The 24,939-nt window shown below is 45.6% G+C and overlaps 1 protein-coding gene across 5 annotated transcripts in view; it reads left to right on the top strand.

The window, feature by feature from the left end:
• LOC139565079 (caskin-2-like) overlaps positions 1-24,939 on the top strand; it is an 81,516-nt gene that overhangs the window by 25,896 nt on the left and 30,681 nt on the right. For all 5 annotated transcript variants that reach the window (XM_071385139.1, XM_071385142.1, XM_071385140.1 and 2 more), the window contains 2 exons: positions 11,443-11,494; positions 22,629-22,726. In XM_071385139.1, coding sequence (XP_071241240.1) covers positions 11,443-11,494; positions 22,629-22,726 — 150 coding nt within the window. The remainder of the gene's footprint in view (positions 1-11,442; positions 11,495-22,628; positions 22,727-24,939) is intronic.

Genomic DNA, 24,939 nt, shown 5'->3' with positions numbered 1-24,939 from the left:
CCAGTATTTCTGAGAGAGGCCGCGCCACAATGTCTGTACTGCTGGGCGTTTTAGATGTGTATCAATACATGTATAGTGTGCTTGTGTACATTGTGTACATTGTTTACATGAGGACATTTCAACCATGAGAGAGTGGTTATTCATGGTAGGTCTTGGACAGGAAATGTCAATTTCATATGAAACAAGGAAAGGGGGTCTTTCAGTTTTCCCAAACTACAGGGACCGTAAGAACCAATTTTATGGGCCTCCCGGGTGGCGCAGTGGTCTAGGGCACTGCATCGCAGCGCTAGCTGCGCCACCAGAGACTCTGGGTTCGCTCTCTGTCGCAGCCGGCCGCGACCGGGAGGTCCGTTGGGCGACGCACAATTGGCCTAGCGTCGTCCGGGTTAGGGAGGGTTTGGCCGGTAGGGATATCCTTGTCTCATCGCGCAACAGCGACTCCTGTGGCGGGCCGGGCGCAGTGCGCGCTAATCAAGGGAGCCAGGTGCACGGTGTTTCCTCCGACACATTGGTGTGGCTGGCTTCCGGGTTGGAGGCGCGCTGTGTTAAGAAGCAGTGCGGCTTGGTTGGGTTGTGTTTCGGAGGACGCATGGCTTTCGACCTTCGTCTCTCCCGAGCCCGTACGGGAGTTGTAGCGATGAGACAAGATAGTAATTACTAACAATTGGATACCACGAAATTGGGGAGAAAAGGGGGTAAAAAAAAGAAAAAAATTGTTTTTGTTCTAGGCCCAATTCATAAAGCACAATGTTTGTTCTCTCTTTGAAAGAGTGTTCCATATTTTCATCTGGATCAGAAAAGGAAGGCTTTCCTCTGTTATCATTAAGTCTATTTAGTGTGCAATGTCTTCCTCAATGTGGACCCTCCGGGTGACTACTGTACCTCAATCTATTGTTTTCCCTGTGTTTCCTCCCTCAACTAAGACCACAACGTTAATAGTATTAATCCTCCTAACCCCTGTCTGTCTGTTCTCACCGCTGGACCTGTGACCAGTAAGAAAGTCAAACGCCAACATGTTCAAGACCCCGCAGACCACGGGAGATGAAGCAACCTCCCCTTTTTAAACTTTAAAGGCAATTCCGACACTTTTCAACATCATATTAATTATCACCAAACCAGTGTCTACATATGTGAAAACTGCCCATTTCTATGATCTGTGGTTAAAAAAATATGAAGGTCCTAAAAAATGCTTCTCTGTGTCATCACAGGGTAGGATTAAAAGGGAAAAACTGAGGGATGGTACTTTCTTGCTCCCCATGTCACCGCAAATGTCATAGTGTTTGAAAATCACTGTTTTTTTAAAGGTTTAAACTTTTGATGATGTCATTGGTTAGAACTTTTTATATTTTTTTCTACAAAACTTCGAAATGCGCCATTTTCACATGTTGACACTGATATTGTGCTGGAGATAATGAAAATGAGGTGAGGTAATGAAAGGTGGTTGAGTTACCCTTTAACACTAGTACCGCTGGGCCTCGATGGACCGCCCCTTTCCCTTAGACCGCTGCTCCACTCGGGAGCCCTAATAGGCTGACCACACCGCTCGCGTGTGTGGAAATCAATGTTATTCAATTATTGCACCCACACTGCTCGCCTGCGCCAACGAGCGTCTGCGTTGCCAAGGGCTAAAATAGAAATCAGTTCTATTTCTGACGCAGATCTATTTCTGACGCAGTCCTGCCTCTCCCATCTCCTCATTGGTTTATAGAAGAAGGTACCCGCGTGCCATCTCCTCATTGGTTATACCCACGTGGGTGACTGAAAGACAAACGAGGTCAGTGGCAGTAATGCACCTAATTTATGAAAGTTTCCAATCACAATATAAAGTCAAAAGAAGAAAAAGCCTGGAAGGAAGAGAGATGACTAGAAACGATTCGGTTGACCGTTTTATGTGTGGATTAATTGTCGGAGTAGAGGACCTTGTGCATTTCAGGTAAAATAACAACTCAATGTTTATATCCCAGGACAAATTAGCTAGCAACAGCAAGCTAGCTAAATAGGACAAATTAGCTAGCAAGTGCAAGCTAACTAGCTAAATTGCCATAAATGTTTAGTGCTTTTCGGCCTGTTCCCAAATTAATGTAATTGGTTCAGAGTTTGTTTTGATATTTTAACCTGCGTGTCGTGATCGCGTTTGGTGTAGGGGGACAAAATAAATGTATGCACGATGGCGCACGAGCGAAGCCGGTTTGGGTTCCGTGTAAGGCACTGCATCTCAGTGCTTGAGGCATCACTACAGACACCCTGGTTCGATTGCAGGCTGTATCACAACCGGCCGTGATTGGGAGTCCCGTAGGGTGGCGCACAATTGGCCCAGCGTCGTCCGGGTTTGGCCAGGGTAGGCCATCATTGTAAATAAGATTTGTTACATTTTTAAAAATTATATTAAGTAATGAGCAGCCATTCTGACTGCAACATTCTAACAGTGTAATTAATACATTTCATATATTCTATCGCAAAAATAATAATTTGGTTGTGTTTATGAAGGTCTTAGGTAACATTAGAATACAAATATATATTTTTTAAATAACACAATAGCATTTTCACTAGTTTGTTACTATAGGCTATATGTAAAAAGAACAAAAATAGAGACACATTCAAGTGTTCAATGTATTTTATTTGTGGAGTTCCTTTGTTACAACTATGAAACAGAAAGCATATGTGTTGGAATGCAGTAACGACTTATTTTAATTTTGATAAAAATATAATAATCCCCATCTTCCAAGATGCAAAGTCTGCAAGATGCGCAGTCAAATGATGAAGACATCAGTAGCCTAAACATCATTATAATCTCCAAGTGTGCTTGATAAAGTGTAAATCAGCACAAAAGCAATAATGGCATTATAATGAATATAAGTGTTAATGACAGCAGTCAAAAATAGTCAATTTGGTGGTTATAGGTTATCATGGTGTGTGTCTTCACACAGTAGCATCAGTTGGAGCATGTCCATGTCAGTTGGCGCATGTCTTTTTAGTGCTTAGGTTCAGGCTTAGGTTCAGGTTTAGGTTCAGGCTTAGGTTCATGATGAGGCTCAGAATCTGATGAATAATCAGATGTCATGAATAATTTCTTCCCCAGCATCTGTCGTTTTCATTCAGATTTTGTAGCAATGCTAACTTAGCATGTGCATCCATTCGTGTTGGTCTCCTTGCCATTGTAAATTACACACACTCTCACTGTGTACTCCATGTAGGCCAGAGTAGACTGATAAGACTGTTTGGATTTGTTGTACTGATATAGGGTTAGGGCTGTTGCACTGACAGTATTATGCCACACCAGCAGTCATGAGTCATGACCGCAGTAAAATTCCACGTGACCGTTGAGTCATGGTATTCTCCTCTTATGCACATGTGGACATGTGTCGATAGCGACCATCAGGTCGTTAATGGCCTGGTACTCGGGGCTCTATTGTCCCTCTAACCACTCTGATATCAATGCAAATGCAGTCAAATCACATCAAATGCTTATCATCAAAACATTATCGTGTTTTTAAAACTCACCTCACTGTGATTGATCAATTTGACGAAAGAAGTTCAACAACAGGTTGAAACTGAGTGGAGAACATGGTCGTTGTTTCAAAGCCTAACATAACAAAATGACCAGTGCTTTCTAAGTTGATGATTCATTCAAAACAGTCATACGCATATTAGAGCTGATGCATACACATAGGCCCATATATGAGCCAAAGCCCCCAAAAAATACAAAAACTGAATTAAAATAATGATTGTGCTGTTATACAATACATAGCCTACAGCATATTACGCATGGTAGGAAAACATTTTAAAAAATGATTTAAGAGGTCTTTGGTGCCAAATTGTTCTAGCCTAGGGCTGTGGCGGTCATTACGTTGTGTCAGACTGTCATGGAGGAGATGGAAATACACAGTGGTGAGATATTCTGTAGCTAAAGGTAATGTCTCAGCCTATTCATTATGAACATAAATGTTTTCTAGGCTATTCAAAATCAAATACAAATTGGGGGCGGCTATCTCTGTAAGCCGCTCTGCACAATCAATGAACCAACCACATCACCTAGGCCTATATGTTCTCTCCCAGACTCATGGATAGACAGTTTGGAGTGTAGCAGAAGGTAACCAGTCCATCCAGTATGCATAATAATACAGTCCACACTCAAAGGCCATTGCTATAATTGTTTTAATTTTGGAGAATAGTCTAATAGGGTACATACTGTTTTGAGGTTCTAATTAGAATAGATCAATACAATAGAATGGCACGTCCTGTTCTTCATTCACAATTGGTGATGACATAATTATGCATCGTTTGCTTCCCCTCCCCCTTTCTCCCTATCATACTTTACTTCATTTATTTATTATGTTGTTATATGTGTGAAATTAGTTTCAGTATAGTTTAGGTTCAGTTTTGAGGCAATTATTGAGGTGATTATCAACTGGGACAGCGCCTTCAACTGTCGAGAGAAGGAGTGGAGCAGGCCCTACTGTCGGGAGAAGGAGTGGAAAAGGCCCCACTGTCGGGAGAAGGAGTGGAAAAGGCCCCACTGTCGGGAGAAGGAGTGGAGCAGGCCCCACTGTCGGGAGAAGGAGTGGAAAATGCCCCACTGTCGGGAGAAGGAGTGGAGCAGGCTCCACTGTCGGGAGAAGGAGTGGAGCAGACTTAAATAGCAGAGTATACATATTTTTTTTATTTTTTAATATGAGCAGTCCAAATGACTGCTTTAGCAGTTCTAGTGTTATCCTTCACAACCTTGTCAACTCCTCATGAGAGATGGATTCAGGGAATAGTTTTCTTCTTTGTCCCCTCAGTATGAGTGAATGAATTAAATCTTTGCTGACTGTAATGAGATCAGCAGTACTTCTACAGTGACAGAAAGCAGTTAGACTGTTGTCACTGGCACCAAAACAGTTCCAGAGGACAACAAAATGGCTGTGTGAAGTCATTACAGTCAATTTGGGACACCAGCAGTTTCAACTACTGACAGGGCAAATCACCTTTTCCCATAAACACCCCCCTTGACCCAGGGTGTTGTGTGTGTACATGTGTGTTTCAAAGCTCATCTCTTCTGCTGGTGTTAGTGTTGGCCCTCTGGCGTGCCGTGTCTGTGTGTGACCACACACTCCTCCAGGCCCATCTGCAGCTCTTTTATTTACATACCGTGGTGCTACTCCCCATGCCAAGCTGGCCCGGGCTCCGAACCCCAGACTCCCCACTGGCTGAGCCGGACTGGGAAGACAACACATGGGCCTCAGGTTTCACTCCACTTCATCTCAAAGGAAAACATTGGGAGCCTCAACTCTTCATTCTCATGCATTAGACCATTCATGTTGGCGTTCCTGTCAGCCATTAGGACGTAGCTTGTTGGAGCCTAGAGGGCCAGGAGAGGAGAGCATGCCCAGATATGATGGGGAGAGAACAATCTGGCTCTTATCTGTGCTGCTACGTGTCTGATGTCGGTGTTATCTGCCTTTTCTTGTCTCCTGATAAGAGTGGCGTGAGTAAAGCCTCAGGCGTGGGGCAGCAGGTGTGGGCAGGCAGTGAGACACTACAGTACAGCAGCGTACACATTCCTCTGGAGAGGCTGACGTGTGTGAAAGGTCTGCTTAGGGCAGGAGGGGAGCCCTTTCCCCTTGTTACCTTTGCTCTGATCAGCTAAGTAATTGCTCAGTTGTTTAAAGAATGTTTTTCCCGTTTTATGAAAGGGCATTTGTACTCTTTTTTTGTTGTTGTTGCTGGTTGTTTGGTTACTTGATTGTGTGTGAAGCTGGTTGTCTGTGTCTGGATCCTCTTGTGTACTAGAGGTGGTCCTGGTTTGCGTGTAGGCTGCGTAATGAGTTGTGAATGTAACAGGAGGAACTCCCTGCTTCTCAGGCATTACTCTAATCATCAGAGGAAGAGCCGGGGGAACGAGGGGAAAATAGAGTGCAGAAAAAAGGGAGAGGGAGCAGGGAGAGGTGGAGGGAGACAGAGAGAACGAAGAGAGAGGGCGGAGTAGAGTCGGTGAGATGGAGGAACAGAGAGTTTTGGGACCTCTCTCTCTATCGCTCTGCCTCCCTTTCTCCCTCCCCTGGGAGGGGGCTCACACAATGGCCTAAGACTCCCGCTCTTTGGAACAATGGTCTTGGGAAAGGAAGTGTAGAAGAGGCCCAGCTCAAGTCCCTGCTTTTGTTTCTGAGAGGTCCCCCCCTCCGTGTCAAAGCCAGATTGCAACGAAACACCCCTGAGGTCACTCACACACTCCTAGACCTCCGGTTCCTGGTCACACAGCCAGTGCTTCCTCATGGTGCCTCCAGTAAAACTCTGCCCCCCTCTGATCACCCCCAAACACCACCCCCTGGAGGTGGAGGTGATGGGGCAAACCGGAAAACTGCCCCAGAAGACAAGGTCCATTCCTCCCCGGAGAAAAACAACACAAACAAAGTGGACCGCCAGAGGCCTGGGAGGTGAACTGAGATGGTCTCTGCCCGGCCGAGTGTGAGTGTGTGCTATTTCACTGTGGTCTCCAGCAATGGGGTCCTATTATGTGCCAGTACAGTGTGCACGGTGGGAAAATACCATGCAGAATGAACAGTCATGGACACGAGATGGAGAGAGGAAATTTGGCTTAGTTTGTTAGAACTTTAGGAAAAATACTCAGCCACACCGCCAATCTCTTACCCCTGATATGTTCTTAACCTTGTGTTCTTAACGGCCAGACAGTTTGGACTCCTCTGTGTAGCTGCGTATACTGAAGTAATATGGGGTAATCTGGCATGGAGATTTCTGAGGGGCAATGACCATATATATATTTTGTAATTCTTGTTTGCCACAGGAGGAAGCACTCTGCCTTCACTTTCTCCTCCCTACTCTCTCTCTCTGACAGCACTTCCCCTTATACTTTAAGTGTGATAGTTCAGAAACTGTGGCTCTGATTGCTGAGGGATTTTCCCGCTCTTTGGCTAGGAGGCAGGTGTTCAGACAGGAGGTGGATGTGTAGGAGTGAGCAGCAGCACAAGGGGCCTCAAGACACAGCAGTGAGAGTACTGCTTCCTATGATGTAACCAGGCAGGTGCAGCTACGCAGGTGTTAACTGCACCAGGAACAGGTTGGTGTTGATAGATGGGTGAGCCTCCTATGGTCAAAATGCTGTAAAGATCAATATCTAGCTCCAGAGAGGGCTAGCCACCAGGCAAACTGAGAACCTAACTTTACCCAGCGGACTTAGCAGTGTGTGATGACTTTTCTCCACATGTAACTGTTGATTTGAGGAAAGCTAAGTAAACAGATAAAACCGATCTGTGTTGAAATCTGTGGCTGTGGTCCACTCTGGCAGCGCTGCCTCCAGACGTGGGGAATAGCCACTCTGACGCCTCACAGAGCCGTTTAAAAACGACAGGGATCTGGGAACTGGCCAGGGGAACAGCCTTTGTGTGCAACCCTGTCATTGTCCCAGAGCTCAGATAAGGCAAAAAAAAATACCCCAGCACTGCGCTGTGACTTCCTGTCCCCATTTACTCAGCAGAAAAGGCCCTATTCCCACTACGAGTTATGAAGGAGAGACTGAGGAGCAGGGTGGCGAAAGATCATTTTACTTTTCAATTCACATTACATCCTTGCTTTACTGTACCTTTTGTTGTGGCTGGCAATGCAAAAATGTTTGGTCTTCAGCTCAAATTTACTGTAAATATCACAGTAGCCACAAGCCAGTAAGCAAAACTATTCAACAGTGACAAACTTTTATTCTTAAAGATATTACACTGTTGAATAATGCAACCAAACCATATTACACTCTTGAATAATGCAACAATTCAAAGGCATGTATGTGCAAAGGGTAGGAAGCATGACTTTTAACTCACCAAAGTAACAACACAGTGTTGTCAAAGACTTAGTAACTTAGTTGTAGTCATGATCTGGTTACCTAAAGCTACAAACATAGTTATGTTTTTGGGTTATTACTTATGAACTTATTTCCGGATATCTTCTAAACTACCCACAATGCACTATTTCGCAACGTCATATGGAGAGAGTTCGTATGCTAGCTTGGTATCTAGCTCAAGCCGGCCAACGTTAGCATCCTCATGCGCTTCACGGACTTTGTGGCTGTGTTATCTAGTAGGAACCTGTTAGCACGGCATACTCTGGTGCCTCCTTGCCGCGCCCTCCATAAGGCAAGGGGAGGAAAGGGCTTTCTTCAGCTCTTTAATCATCCAAGCAAGATGCTTCCTTGTTGACTGGTTGCAGCTCCCAAGGAGGAAGATGGCCAGCTGTTAAACCACTACTGTAGTTCACCTAATTTGTCACTATTTCAGTATAATATGTCATCGGGAACAGAGATGTGAAGGGATGTATATTCATCTTAGCATTGGTCCTCTTTTTACTGGTTTGAGTGATGCCAGTCACAGTAAGTCCTGTTATTGCGACAGGCAGATACCATATGGCTGGTTGGACCAAAACCAGCCATCGAGCCATTTAAAACCATACAAAACAGCCATATGGATTTACTCACAATTAATCTGGAAGATGTAGATGTGGTGTTTTTTTTAAAGGGTCCTTTGAAGCTATCAGGGTTTCTTTATTGCAACTTAAAGCCTGAATCTCGGGCATTGAGTCAAATGGCAGGGAATATGGCATGATGGGACTGCTGACGTTTTTCACTGAGCAGTTTTCGACAAGGCCTACTTTTGAAAGCTCTTTCTTCTGTAACAGAGCTGTTCCTGCCTCACATTTTGGATGGATAATAGTGGCCTGGTCTCTGTTCTACACCACAATGAGTGCAGAAGGAAAATGATGACCTGAACTTTTGTATGGTTATTGCCTAGACCTAAGTGCAGTCATTTGAGCCCCAGAAACAAAATGGATTTTTGAGGCGTTGCCTGCTCTTTTATGGAAGAACATATAATCATAATTTTGATACTCACAGTGGTTGTCTAATTTTAGTCTGATATTTTACAACAGATTCTGTTTCTGCCAGTCGCACCAGAGACACAGGCTGCGACTTGAATCCATGAACTTGTTCCAAGACAGAATTCTCAAAGGTGCAGACTTTAGCAAAATCTCCCCTTTGCCCAGCATTCTTGCGGTACCAAATCTATGGTACGTTATACTTTCATCTTTAAATAAAAAAAAGATATGGAGTCCTCAAAACGTAACCAAACAGGCGGCGCTTTCCCCCCTCTCCATAAACTACATTAAATATAACTTTTGACAAATGTGCAGCAGATGAAAGCTTCAATGGCCAATTTGCTGCAATATTCAGCATTGGAGACTGGTTCCTGTAGTGAAGACAAGGCCAGGCAGCCTGTCCCGTCAGTCGCATGAGGGTTTGATGTCAGTGTGTGCTTGTTACACAGCCAGCAAAGTTTTCAGATTTTTTTTTCGAAGAGGGGTTTGATACACGCAATGTTTGATACACCTAATTAATTATGGAATTGAGGTCATAATCAAAGAGCCACAGAGATCCCCAAGGGGAAACTGGCTGTGGAGCAGAGATCTGGAATAGAAGCTCACTTCAAAGCACTTGTTTTGGGGCTGTTGAGGCTACCTTGGCCTTGCTCGTCTCCTGCTCAGACATAATGAGCAGTAGTAAGACGGGCTGTCACCATGTCTCCACACCGTGGGTGTATCCAGTGTCTGGGACTTCTTTCACACTCGGTTCTGTGTTACCCCCCTGTGGCCTGCCCTTTGACCTCTCGGAACTCATAGCAAACAGTGACCCTCACAGCGGCTGACCCACCTTCAGACGCCATGGGAGACCAGAACACAAGTGCAGACTCTATCATATGACCAGCTGACATGGATGGAGCTCTGCCTCACAGACCTCCATTACTGTTACAGCAGATGACAAATGCTTAGTGTCTGACAGTAAACTGTATATCTACCGCTGGTGGTGGTGATTCATAGTCTCAATGACCTTGCTGTGAGATGAGTGACTATTTTCATTTCAGGGACGATGACTGTGGCATCACACTGACATGCTGATTGAACGCAGGGCATAAGCTGCATGACTCTACAAAGCACACACTTTGTTTGGAATTCACAGAATTGATAAGAATGTGCTCCTTATCACATGCAACTGGTGAGTCTGTGCTTATGTTTGGAGAAATTGTATGAAAGATGTCAAAGAGAGCTGGGGTGTCAGCAGGACCAGTGAGATACACAAGGGAACGTCCCCGCCTTTGGTTGATCACGTCTTGGGAGGGCATAGAGATTGTAGTAAGTTGGTACATTTCCAATGAGGATTTACCCCAGAGTTTTACCCAAAGGCGCAGACCTTTCTGTTTCCATCTACTTGGGCCAGCACCGTGTCTCACTTGGCCATGACAAAGCAACAGTCTTTTTGAATGATGCAGAGGTTGTTGATTCTGCTCGCCACAAGTTTTTAGAGTCACAGTCCTGATGGAAACAGAATAACTAGAGGTTAAGTTAACATAAAACACTGATGACACCCTGGTGTGGGGCTAACTCTAGATGGAAAAGCACCATATGAGTCCCTGTGGTGGCCAGTGACATTCTTTCTTCTAAAGCCACACTAGATCAAAAGACACAACAAGGTCTCCTCCCCCCTGTTCTCTGAACAGTGTATTGTCTCCTGACCTGGCCACAGAGGTCAGCCTGGGGTGAGAGGCTAATGAACTGCCTCTAGAGATGGAGAGAAAGGGACAGATCTATCAGGGACAGTTTGTTTGGGATCGCTAGCTCACCCACCAGGTTTTTGAGGCCTGGTGGATGAGCTAGCTGGAGTCTCCACTCAACTGTCTGTTGCTCTCCCCGTAAACCCTGAACCATGACCCCATAGCCCTCTAATTAAAAAAACTATATTTAACCTTTATTTAACTAGGCAAGTCTGTTAAGAACAAATTCTTATTTACAATGATGGCCTACCAAAAGGCAAAAGGCCTCCTGCGGGGACGGGAGCCTGAGATTTAAAAAAATTAAATAAGTGCAATATAAATATAGGACAAAACACAGATCACAACAAGAGAGACAACACAGCACTACATAAAGAGAGACCTAAGACAACAACATAGCAAGGCAGCAACACATGACAACACAGCATGGTAGCAACCAAGCGTGACAACAACATGGTAGCAACTAATCAGGGTGAGTATCTAGACCAGGATCTCTTAGTCCTGTGGCCTGCAGGTCTTCAGCCTTTCCAGAACCAGATGCTCTATAATATTTTAGAATGACTGAGTTGGTTCCCACAGATAATCTTGTTGAACCTGGAGATGGTTTGAGCTCGCAAGCAAACACATGATCATGAGTGAACTAATAATAGATCTGTAAAACAATGCTCAACCTCCAGATTTTGCACAACCAAAAAGCAAGCCAATCCAGTATAGTACTATAAACCATGAACTGAAGATGCACCATGGAGGCACTTCCCTCCAGGCTTAAGTGAATAGTTTCTAGGTTAACCAGTAGCACGGTGTTTGTTCTAAAAATATCCTGAACGTATGTTGATTTATTTTCTGTCTTGTGTTTTTGCAGAGTTGTTGGGCTCCACGAAGAGACTGAACGTCAACTACCAGGATGGAGATGGGTAAGTGTGTGATGATAATAACACTGTCCTAAAGAACTGACTGACAACCTCTGTAAAAAAAAATACATAAAATAAAAGATGGCCTACCAATAAGCTACTCTTTCTGTATCTGTAAAACAGTACTACTGTGTAGCTTCTACATACAAGTGCTGGGATTTTAAAGCTCAATGCGTCTTGTGATAAACACTCTGCGTTAGTTTGCCTTGGGTTGAATCATGGCCTTCTGCTAAGTCAGCCAAAGCAGACTAACTGGTTATTGTGTCTGGAGGAGAAGCGGAGGTGTCACTGCTGAAAACGCTCATTTAATTGTTGTTTTTACTACTGCTTCTTGCCCAAAAGCAGATGCACCACAGTCTACTAACCCCCCAGTTACCCTGTCTGCCAGTGGAAATGCTGACTGTAAAAATGTTCCCCTCTCGCTTATTAGCATAGGTCTAGTTTCTCCTCATCTATTTTTCTCTTTGTGGAGGGACTTGGATCACATATGAAATTTCTCACTTTCTCCGTTTCCTCTCTTTCCCTTCTCACAGGGTGGTGTGTTTTCATCGCAGATATTTTTGTCGGCTTCTAGAGCCATACTAATTTTCACAATTGCTCTCAGTAGCTGATAGAATAGCACATTGATGAAATTGGTGAGATCCCTTGGTGCAGCGTGGCTTTTTTAAAGAGTCGCTCAGCTCCCTGTAGAATATGAACTAGTCAAAAAGTAGATCATGCAAACTCTGGCAAAGTCTACAGTTAGACTGTCTGAGTTCAGATTGAGTCCGATAGGCTTAGCACACCCGAGATATAACTAACTCCGAATATAACTACCTCTTATAGTGCTCCCACATCCATCCCAACAGCCTTCCCCCTCTACAGACACTACTGGTGCCCCCTCACTCAGCCTAAATAAACAGAGTAACAAAAGTGGAGAGAAGAGCCAAGACAACAGTGGGAGACCTTTAGATAAGCCGTGCCTCTGAGATGGCTGTAAAATGGTCCAGAGATTAGGACATTGGCGCACCATATATCAGAGCCCAGGCCCCAGGCACTGGCCATGGTTTACTGCTTGTTATGCATCTTCTCCAACCCCCCCTCTCTCCTTGTCAGCTCTCCCAGGGGGGGGGGGCAGGGAATTCAGAGGCGGAGCCTGAGGGGGCCGGGGTCAGGGGTGGGTTTTGTCTGGCGTAGAGGGCGGGACTGTGACCGATTTAGATGGGAGTGTTTACAAAAGCTGCCACACAACTCAATGCAGTGATGACAACTACCGCGTCCGGGAATTATATACTAGTGCACCAGAGAGGAAAAACATGGCTGGAAACAGAGTTGAAGGCTTGATGATGATGATACACTACATGACCAAAAGTATGTGGACACCTGCTCATTGAACATTTCATTCCACAATCATGGGCATTAATATGGAGTTGGTCCCCCCCTTTGATGCTGTAACAGCCTCCACTCTTCTGGGAAGGCTTTCCACTAGATGTTGGAACATTGCTGCGGGGACTTGCTTCCATTCAGCCACGAGCATTAGTGAGGTCGGACACTAATGTTGGGCGATTAGGTCTGGCTCGCAGTCAACGTTCCAATTCATCCTAAAGGTGTTCAGTGGGGTTGAAGTCAGGGCTCTGTGCAGGCCAGTCAAGTTCTTCCACACCGATCTTGACAAACCATTTCTATATGGACCTCGCTTTGTGTATGGGGCCATTGTCATACTGAAACAGGAAAGGGCCTTCCCCAAACTGTTGCTCCAAAGTTGGAACTACAGAATTGTCTAGAATGTCATTTTATGCTGTAGCGTTAAGAATTCCCTTCACTGGAACTAAGGGGCCGAGCACGAATCATGAAAAACAGCCCCAGACCATTATTCCTCCTCCACCAATTTTTCAGTTGGCACTATGCATTCGGGCAGGTAGCCTTCTCCTGGCCACCGCAAAACCCAGATTCATCTGTCGTACTGCGAACTGGTGAAGCGTGATTCATCACTCCAGAGAACGCGTTTCCACTACTCCGGAGTCCAATGGCGGTGAGCTTTACACCACTCCAGCCGATGCTTGGCATTGCGCTTGGTGATCTTAGGCTTGTTTGCGGCTGCTCAGCCATGAAGCTTTCCGACGAACAGTTCTTGTACTGACATTGCTTCCAGAGGCAGTTTGGAACTCTGTAGTGAGTGTTGCAACCGAGGACAGGCAATTTTTACGTGCTACGCGCTTCAGCACTCTGTGGTCCTGTTCTGTGAGCTTGTGTGGCCTGCCTCTTCGCAGCTGAGCTGTTTTGCTCCTAGACGTTTCCACTTCACAGTAACAGCACTTACAGTTGACCGGGGCAGCTCTAGCAGTGCAGAAATCTGACGAACGGACTTGTTGGTAAGGTGGCATCCTATGACGGTGCCACGTTGAAAGTCACTGAGCTCTTCAGTAAGGCCATTCTTGTGCCAATGTTTGTCTATGCAGATTGCATGGCTGTGTGCTCGATTGTATACACCTGTCAGCAATGGGTGTGGCTGAAATAGCCGAATCCACTAATTTGAAGGTTTCCACATACTTTTGTATATAGTGTATGTGGGGCTCAACATTAGCATGTCGGAAGAGTGTTAATTTGTGTCTTGCTGTGTGTTGCTCAGGCTGCGTGCGCGCGTGTGTGTGTGTATTGCTCGGTTCTAATGGCCCCCGTGGGGACATGGAATTTCAAGTGGGGGGAAAGGTCTTTCATTATTCATCAGTGCTGTTGGCACTGCTCTGCTTTTCTCTCTAGCGTTAAACACAGACTCTACTACTGCAGGAACCCGACCCCTCATCTTATCACTACAACTCAGTCTCATGTCCTATAGCTTAGTCTAGCGCTCCATTAGTAGGCCATACGCTATCATGTTGAAGCACAGCACACAACAATTATGTTTACAACAGTAATCACTCATGTATATTGTGGGCTGTTTGTTTTTCTAGAACACTTTGTTGTTGGGCAATCATGGAAAGTGTTCAGTCAGTCTTGGCAGTAGTGAGCGGGGATATGACTGGGCTCTTTAGTATGTAGTACTATGAATGTTGTTCAGGTGAAGACCTGTATGAGAGGATGATGAAAGGGTCTTACTCATCCCCTACTGTAGGCGTGGACATAGTTGATATACACTCAGTGGCCAGTTTATTAGGTTCACACATCTACCGGGTTGGACCCCCCTTTACCTCCAGAACACCTTGAATTCTTCAGGGCATAGAATCATTGCTCAATTGGTATCAAGGGACCTAACGTGTGCCAGGAAAACATTCCACACATCATTACACCTCCACCCTGTACCGTTGACACCAGGCAGGATGGGGCCATGGACCCATACTGTTTATGCTAAATCCGGACTCTGTCATCAGCATGACGCAATAGGAACCGGGATTCGTCGGACCAGGCGATGTTTTGTGTTGGTGATGGCGTGCCCACTGGAGCCGCGTCGTCTTGTTTTTAGCTGATAGAAGTGGAACCCTCTGTGGTCGTCTGCTGCAATAGCCCATCAGTGACAAGTCCCGACGAGTTGTGTATTTCTGAGATGCTGTTCTGCACTGTTGTACTGCGCCGCTATTTGCCTCTTTATGGCCTGTTGACTTGCACAATTCTTTACATTTTCGCCCACTGCTGCTGACTGGATGTGTTTTGTTTGTCGCACCATTCTCTGTAAACCCTAGACACTGTTGTATGTGAAAAGCCCAGGAGGCTGGCCGTTTCTGAGAAACTGGAACATGCTCGCCTGGCACAAACGATCATACCAAACTCAGTCGCTTAGGTCACTTTTACCCGTTCTAACGTTTAATCGAGCAGTAACTGAATTCCTTGGTGCCTGTCTGCCTGCTTTATTAAGTAATCCACGGCCACGTGACTCACTTTCTGTAGGAGATAACCATTTTCGTGAGCGGGGTGGTGTACCTAATAAACTGGCCAACTGGTCAGCTCACGCAACTGTTATTAAGGTGTGTGAGGCTGTGAGAGAGTGCTTGGCACCCATTCATCCCATTTCCGTAGACTTTATTTGCCCTCTCCGTGTATGTGCTAGCATGCATGAGAGAAAAAGATTGTGTGTGTGTCAGAGAAAGGCATGCTGAACAAACACTGGTGCTGTAATATATAAAAGGGTCTCTTTTCTGCAACCCTGTGAGACAAATTAGTATTTGAGTCTCCATGAACTTTTCCAGCTTTTGGTCTGTGTTTGGGGTGCAGTTTCCATGGAGAGCAGCACTGGAATGGCCTGGGCTGAATGGCTATGCCTGTCTGTGGGGGACTGGTTGGATCCCTGGCCTGTGTGTCTGTGTGTCCACAGAGGGCAGTACTGCCAGGACCCGTCAACACACCCCTGTCATCTGAAGCAATGGAGGGAAAGAACCAACCCTGGCAGGAGAGGACTATACACTACTAACTCTCCCTCTGAGAGCTGGACAGAAAGCCTGCTCTGTTTCTAAACTACCATAGAAGCTGACATCCATGCCATGTTAGAAGTGTATGTCAACACAGCTCCCTGTGGGAGGAAGGTGTGTGTGTGTGTGTGTGTGTGTGTGTGTGTGTGTGTGTGTGTGTGTGTGTGTGTGTGTGTGTGTGTGTGTGTGTGTGTGTGTGTGTGTGTGTGTGTGTGTGTGTGTGTGTGTGTGTGAGCGTGTGTGTGTGTTTGCTTGCTTGTGTGTGTTTGCTTGCTTGTGTGTGAGAGTGTGTGTGAGCCTGTGCGTGTTTGCTTGCTTGTGTGTGAGCGGGTGTGTGTGTGTCTGTGTTTGTTTGTTTGAGGTGGGTGATATACTACCCCAGTGCATTCCAGTCTGCAGGGATGACAGCACTCCAACCTGGTACTGAGGGGCCTGATTGGAGACAGGTCAGACCCTCTCCATCTCCCTCCATAAATATCTCCCTCCTCTCTCATCCTCTCTTTCTGTCTCTCCCTCTCTCTCTCTTTCTTTCATTTGAGTGATGTGCTAGAGTGATGAGGTAAGGTGTCCCTGTTCTCTTCTAGAGAGGGGGAGAGGGAGAGACGGCGGGGTTGACAGGAGGAGAGACCTGTGTGCTTTGAACACAGAGCCTTTTCAAGGGCCTTTCTCTCTTCTGGACTCTCACGTCCTGCCAGGGGGAGAACAGGAGAGAGAATTGAAGGGAAGGACAGAGGAGGGATTGTGTACCTCCGGCCTCTCACCTCCCTCTCTCCCTCTCCTGACGTCCCTCTTTCATGGCTGGGCCCTGTGTAAAGCCATTGGCCCCTGAGTGACTTAATATATCCCCACCCCATGGCCCAAATAAACCCTGCTGCATTAGGGAAGGAAACCGAGCTCTACCTCAGAGGATAGAGGCAGGATTCACTGGGTTAAGTGGCCCTAAGGCAGGCCTAATGAGACCAACGTCACACGGGTTTCATCTAGGTTTAGAGAGATCTCAACTGAAGGTTCACGAAAGAGTGAGAGGGTGTGTGTGTGTATACTCTGCTTGGAGTGTGACTCTCACAGAGGTGTGAAGTGTTTTCAGAAGCACTTAGGAAATCAAGTGATTTGGGACGCGGATCACCAACACTTCTGTACTCAATATTACAACAAGAAAAACTGTTCGGGACTCAAATTTTGTTACTTTCAGTTCTATCAAATGTGCCTCACGTTTGGAAATGAACTAAATGTATTGAACTTAACTTGGGCAAATTAATAAATGCTCTATTATCATAACACATGACCAGAATGCATCAGGATTCGTATTCCCTGCAACTTTCTGAAGAGGCAACGACACAGGAATGCCCCTGTCTGTGTGCGGTGTGCGTATGTCTATCACTTTGTGTAACCATGGATGCGAATGATAACTGTCTGGTAGATGGAAAGCTTTTCCCAGTAGCCTATGCCTACCTGGCAGAATCAATCGTTTTGCAAACTCCATCACACATGTGCTACAGAAACACCGCTAACCAAACAACAGTGCTAAGCGTCTGCACTTGAATTAAAGGGTATCTACACTAAAACATATTTACGTCTTCCATTTTTCCCAGACTTTAAAAGTAATCCTCTGATGTGGTTTAGTCATTGTTGTGGATTTAGAACATCTAATTTAGTTTATCTTTTTTTTAAAGCCGAACAAACTGGGAAAAATCACATCTTCTCTGCTTTTTTTGCCGTGTTATCATTTCGGTATAGAGGTTTTTTAAATGAACCTTTATTTAACTAGGCAAGTCAGTTAAGAACAAATTCTTATTTACAATGACGGCCTACCCCGGCCAAACCCGGACGACGCTGGGCCAATTGTGCGCCGCCCTATGGGACTCCCAATCAAGGCCGGATGTGATACAGCCTGGAATTGAACCACTGAGATGCAGTGCCTTAGACTGCTGCACCACTCGTGATACTAAACCTGGTATCAGTATCCAAGTCAAAATTCTTGTATCGTGACAGCACTTGTGCTCATCCCTAGTCTGGGCCTCAGCAGCTGGTATTATTCACTCAAAATATCAGTTTCTTTCCCTGCATGTCTAGTCTCCCCTACTTGTGCTCTTTCTTCAGACTCTCTTTGTGTGAGGAAGCCCTGGAGTGCAGCTCACGGTAACTCCATTATAATATGCTGACATAATGGTAAGATCAGTCTATGATACTCTATTAAATTAATTAAGAAGCCTCCAGGTAAGCCGTATTTAGTATCGCATCATCAAACTTGATACCTTTCTATTTGCGTTGTCATATGTGTAAAATACCTCCGTTTTTACAGTAGGCCTTTGTCTTTACTCTGTTGTCCCTCCATAGACTTTGGACTGGAGCAAACTTGTTTCCTATCAACCAATAGACAGACATGGTTTATTTAGATTTTAGAAGCTGTCCTGATAACTAGGCTGTTTGCAGAGATGCTCCTCACACATGCATTTTGAATGTCAGATTATTTTATCACCTCTGTCAGGCTGCTGGATTGAACAGAGGGATTAGACTCTCTCTTCCTCCCCCTCCCTCTCTCTTTCATTCTATTCCATTACTCTTAGAGATGATCCTGGCCCTGTCGGTTACTGTAGCCAGACACAGCAGAACCCCGCAGCCTCCCTTCATATTACACAACTCCCTCTGGTAGAGAGACAGGAAGTGCTACATGCCCACTGAGGCACCACTTATTCCAAAACACCCTGTACAGCTATAGTACAGACTGTCTCTCTCTAGTACGGGCCGTCTCTCTCTAGTACCGACCTTCTCTCTCTAGTACCGACCGTCTCTCTCTAGTACAGACTGTCTCTCTAGTACCGACTGTCTCTCTCTAGTACCGACTGTCTCTCTCTAGTACAGAGTGTCTGTATAGTACCGACTGTCTCTCTAGTACCGACTGTCTCTCTCTAGTACGGGCCGTCTCTCTCTAGTACAGACTGTCTCTCTAGTACAGACTGTCTCTCTCTAGTACGGGCCGTCTCTCTCTAGTACAGACCGTCTCTCTAGTATAGACTGTCTCTCTAGTATAGACTGTCTCTCTAGTATAGACTGTCTCTCTAGTATAGACTGTCTCTCTAGTATAGACTGTCTCTCTAGTACAGACTGTCTCTCTAGTATAGACTGTCTCTCTAGTATAGACTGTCTCTCTAGTACCGACTGTCTCTCTCTAGTACCGACTGTCTCTCTCTAGTACCGACCGTCTCTCTAGTACAGACTGTCTCTCTCTAGTACCGACTGTCTCTCTAGTACAGACTGTCTCTCTCTAGTACCGACCGTCTCTCTAGTACAGACTGTCTCTCTCTAGTACCGACTGTCTCTCTCTAGTACAGACTGTCTCTCTAGTACCGACTGTCTCTCTAGTACCGACTGTCTCTCTCTAGTACGGGCCGTCTCTCTCTAGTACAGACTGTCTCTCTAGTACAGACTGTCTCTCTAGTACCGACTGTCTCTCTCTAGTACGGGCCGTCTCTCTCTAGTACAGACTGTCTCTCTCTAGTACAGACTGTCTCTCTAGTACCGACTGTCTCTCTCTAGTACGGGCCGTCTCTCTCTAGTACAGACTGTCTCTCTCTAGTACAGACTGTCTCTCTCTAGTACCGACTGTCTCTCTCTAGTACTGACTGTCTCTCTCTAGTACAGACTGTCTTTCTAGTACAGACTGTCTCTCTAGTACCGACTGTCTTTCTAGTACCGACTGTCTCTCTCTAGTACCGACTGTCTCTCTCTAGTACCGACTGTCTCTCTCTAGTACAGACTGTCTCTCTAGTACCGACTGTCTCTCTAGTATAGACTGTCTCTCTAGTACAGACTGTCTTTCTAGTACAGACTGTCTCTCTAGTACCGACTGTCTTTCTAGTACCGACTGTCTCTCTCTAGTACCGACTGTCTCTCTCTAGTACCGACTGTCTCTCTCTAGTACAGACTGTCTCTCTAGTACCGACTGTCTCTCTAGTACCGACTGTCTCTCTCTAGTACAGACTGTCTCTCTAGTACCGACTGTCTCTCTCTAGTACAGACTGTCTCTCTCTAGTACCGACTGTCTCTCTCTAGTACCGACTGTCTCTCTCTAGTATAGACTGTCTCTCTAGTACAGACTGTCTCTCTCTAGTACAGACTGTCTCTCTCTAGTACAGACTGTCTCTCTCTAGTACGGGCCGTCTCTCTCTAGTACGGGCCGTCTCTCTCTAGTACGGGCCGTCTCTCTCTAGTACAGACTGTCTCTCTCTAGTACCGACTGTCTCTCTCTAGTACCGACTGTCTCTCTCTAGTATAGACTGTCTCTCTAGTACAGACTGTCTCTCTCTAGTACAGACTGTCTCTCTCTAGTACAGACTGTCTCTCTCTAGTACGGGCCGTCTCTCTCTAGTACGGGCCGTCTCTCTCTAGTACGGGCCGTCTCTCTCTAGTACAGACTGTCTCTCTCTAGTACCGACTGTCTCTCTCTAGTACCGACTGTCTCTCTCTAGTACAGACTGTCTCTCTCTAGTACGGTCCGTCTCTCTCTAGTACGGGCCGTCTCTCTCTAGTACAGACTGTCTCTCTCTAGTACCGACTGTCTCTCTCTAGTACAGACTGTCTCTCTCTAGTACCGACTGTCTCTCTCTAGTACCGACTGTCTCTCTCTAGTACAGACTGTCTCTCTCTAGTACGGTCCGTCTCTCTCTAGTACGGGCCGTCTCTCTCTAGTACAGACTGTCTCTCTCTAGTACCGACTGTCTCTCTCTAGTACCGACTGTCTCTCTCTAGTACAGACTGTCTCTCTCTAGTACAGACTGTCTCTCTCTAGTACCGACTGTCTCTCTAGTACAGACTGTCTCTCTCTAGTACAGACTGTCTCTCTCTAGTATAGACTGTCTCTCTAGTACCGACTGTCTCTCTCTAGTACCGACTGTCTCTCTCTAGTATAGACTGTCTCTCTAGTACCGACTGTCTCTCTCTAGTACCGACTGTCTCTCTCTAGTACCGACTGTCTCTCTCTAGTACCGACTGTCTCTCTCTAGTACAGACTGTCTCTCTCTAGTACAGACTGTCTCTCTCTAGTACAGACTGTCTCTCTAGTACAGACTGTCTCTCTCTAGTACCGACTGTCTCTCTAGTACAGACTGTCTCTCTCTAGTACCGACTGTCTCTCTAGTACCGACTGTCTCTCTCTAGTACCGACTGTCTCTCTCTAGTACAGACTGTCTCTCTCTAGTACCGACTGTCTCTCTCTAGTACAGACTGTCTCTCTCTAGTATAGACTGTCTCTCTAGTACCGACTGTCTCTCTCTAGTATAGACTGTCTCTCTCTAGTACAGACTGTCTCTTTCTATAGTACCGACTGTCTCTTTCTATAGTACCGACTGTCTCTCTCTAGTACCGACTGTCTCTCGCTCTAGTACCGACTGTCTCTCGCTATAGTACGGGCGGTCTCTCTCTCTAGAGTGCAGGCCGTCTCTCGTGTCTCTGGTCTGGTTATTTATGGTTAGGGTGCTGTACAGTATACTATGTTCTGGCAGCTTCCTCCCTCTCTCCTCTCCATGTGGATGGTGGTGGCTGCAGGCTGTGGCTGCGGCCTGGACCTGCGTGTGTGTGTGAGAGGGGAGATTTATATCTGTGGTGTTTGGACTTGACGGTGGTGCTGGAGGCAGGACTGTTACTCACCAGCCTGATGAGTTGAGTCCTTCTTCCCCTCTGAGCTGAGTCACCTCTAGAGGCCACACTTTGTGTTGGCATGCCCCGACAACACACACACGTCATGGCACTCATAAAACATGATGGTGGGGGTGCCAAATCCTCCCTCCCACAGTTTGGGGGCTTTCATTTTTTATTTACTAACCCCATACCCCCCTCCCTTTCTCCCCAAAACAGATAAAGCTGAACAACAAAGAGAGAAAATGGGAGGAGGGGGGAGAGACTGTCTGGATGAGGATGGGGGGAGTCTGGTCTTGATTGAGCCAAAGCCTCCAGCTCCATTATCTTTCCTGTTATTCATGTCTCCTGGTGTCTAGTGAATCCTAGACTACTGGCTGGCTGGCTTCTACACTACAGTACTGCCCAATAACACAGCCCTCAGCCCACAGCCCAGAGCAGGGTTCTGGATGAGCCTGGCTTTGCTTTATATTGTGGCCTCGTTCTACATATTGAAGAGGTTGTTTTCCATTCACTTTACCATCAGATCACATGCAGACTTTAATTGAATCGTCACCAGTGAGAGGATGAGTGTGTGACTAACAGCCCAGGGCTGTGGTGTGTTATTGGGCTAATGGAAGAGTACTGGCTCTCTGGCAGTCTCTCTGTCTATCTGTCTCTGTCTGTCTCTGTCTCTCTTTGTCTCTCTCTGTCTCTCTCTGTTTGTCTGACTCTCTCTGTTTGTCTGTCTCTCTCTGTCTGTCTCTCTGTCTCTCTCTGTCTGTCTCTCTGTCGCTCTCTGTCTCTCTCTGTTTGTCTGTCTCTCTCTGTCTGTCTCTCTGTCTCTCTATGTGTCTGTCTCTCTGTCTCTCTCTGTTTGTCTGTCTGTCTGTCTGTCTCTCTCTCTGTCTGAGTGCTGGTGGTGGGTTGTTTACTGTTGAAAGACACAAGCAATGCCATTGGCCTCTAAGCCTCCCCATTGCCAAACAATCCCAATGCCCTCTAAATTGTGTCTTTCACTCAACTATACTATGTCTGTACTGAACTATCTCTCCAAATGTCATCTTCCCATTTCCTCTTCTCCGTTGTCTTTGTGCCTCTGTGCTATATCCCTCTGTCATCTTTCTGTGTGTTGTTGTCTTCAGGTTCTCAGCTCTCCACCATGCTGCTCTGACCGGAACTACAGACCTGCTGTCTGTGCTGCTGGAGGCCCAGGCCACCGTTGACATCAAGGACAGGAACGGTGAGACACAGCACTATTTATCACCTGCTCTCAGATCAGCTAGCAAAACAGCTAACACAGGTCTCAGTGAGATCATCTCAGTCAGCACAGACATTATATCTGATGTTTTCTATTGGTGGCACACTTTGTCTTGAGATCTCAGACTAGTTAGCAAACTGTGCCTCAGTACAAACAGACTCGCCTTTAATTCATATTATCTGTGATGTTTTTATTAGTGACGCATACATTGTCTTGTGATTCTACTGTATATCAGCTGGTACATTCTATTAGTTCCATCTGTGGAACACATTGCGATTTTAATATCAGCTTTCAGATGGATAACCCAAAAATGTCTACTGTACTTCTGTCTATCACTCACTGTCTGTCTGTCTTGTGTTTGTTTATATGTGTATTGTACAGTGCCATGCAAAAGTATTCACCCCCCCTTGGCGTTTTTCCTATTTTGTTGCATTACAACCTGTAATTTAAATAGATTTTTATTTGGATTTCATGTAATGGACATACACAAAACAGTCCAAATTGGTGAAGTGAAATGAAAAAAATTACTTGTTTCACAAAATTATTATAAAAAAATACGGAAAAGTGGTGCGTGTATTATTCACCCCCTTTGCTATGAAGCCCCTAAATAAGATCCGGTGCAACCAATTACCTTCAGAAGTCACATAATTAGTTAAATAAAGTCCACCTGTGTGCAATCTAAGTGTCACATGATCTGTCACACTATCTCAGTATATATACACCTGTTCTGAAAGGCCCCAGAGTCTGCAACACCACAAAACAAGGGGCACCACCAACCAAGTGGCCCTATGAAGACCAAGGAGCTCTCCAAACAGGTCAGGGACAAAGTTGTGGAGAAGTACAGATCAGGGTCGGGTCATAAAAAATATCAGAAACTTTGAACATCCCACGGGCACCATTAAATCCATTATTAAAAAATGGAAAGAATATGGCACCACAACAAACCTGCCAAGAGAGGGCCGCCCACCAAAACTCACAGACCAGGCAAGGTGGGCACTAATCAGAGAGGCAACAAAGAGACCAAAGATAACCCCGAAGGAGCTGCAAAGCTCCACAGCGGGGATTGGAGTATCTGTCTAAAGGACGACTTCAAGCCATATACTCCACGGAGCTGGACTTTACGGAAGAGTAGCCAGAAAAAAGCCATTGCTTGAAGAAAAAAATAAGCAAGCACGTTTGGTGTTCGCCGAAGTCATGTGGGAGACTCCCCAAATATATGGAAGAAGGTACTCTGGTCAGATGAGACTAAAATTGAGCTTTTTGGTCATCAAGGATAACGCTATGTCTGGCGCAAACCCAACACCTCTCATCACCCGGAGAATACCATCCCCACAGTGAAGCATGGTGGTGGCAGCATCATGCTGTGGGGATGTTTTTCATCGGCAGGGACTGGGAAACTGGTCAGAATTGAAGGAATGATGGGTGGCGCTAAATACAGGGAAATTCTTGAAGGAAACCTGTTTGTCTTCCAGAGATTTGAGACTGGGGTGGAGGTTCACCTTCCAGCAGGACAGTGACCCTAAGCATACTGCTAAAGCAATACTCGAGTGGTTTAAGGGGAAACATTTAGATGTCTTGGAATGGCCTAGTCAAAGCCCAGACCTCAATCCAATTGAGAATCTGTGGTATGATTTAAAGATTCCTGTACACCAGTGGGACCCATCCAAGGAGCTGGAGCAGTTTTGCCTTGAAGAATGGGCAACAATCCCAGTGGCTAGATGTGCCAAGCTTATAGAGACATACCCCAAGAGACTTGCAGCTGTAATTGCTGCAATAGGTGGCTCTACAAAGTAGAGGTCGACCGTTTATGATTTTTCAACGCCGATACCGATTATTGGAGGACCAAAAAAAGCCGACACTGATTAATCGGCCGATTTTTAAAATTTATTTGTAATAATGACAATTACAACAATACTGAATGAACACTTATTTTAACTTAATATAATACATCAATAAAATCAATTTAGCCTCAAATAAATAATGAAACATGTTCAATTTGGTTTAAATAATGCAAAAACAAAGTGTTGAAGAAGAAAGTAAAAGTGCAATATGTGCCATGTAAGAAAGCTAACGTTTAAGTTCCTTGCTCAGAACATGAGAACATATGAAAGCTGGTGGTTCCTTTTAACATGAGTCTTCAATATTCCCAGGTAAGAAGTTTTAGGTTGTAGTTATTATAGGAATTATAGGACTAT

This window comes from Salvelinus alpinus, chromosome 36 (genome assembly GCF_045679555.1).
Source record: "Salvelinus alpinus chromosome 36, SLU_Salpinus.1, whole genome shotgun sequence".
NCBI lineage: Eukaryota > Metazoa > Chordata > Actinopteri > Salmoniformes > Salmonidae > Salvelinus > Salvelinus alpinus.
The sequence above is the reverse complement of the archived record's forward strand: the minus strand, read 5'-3'. Positions and strand labels throughout refer to the sequence as shown.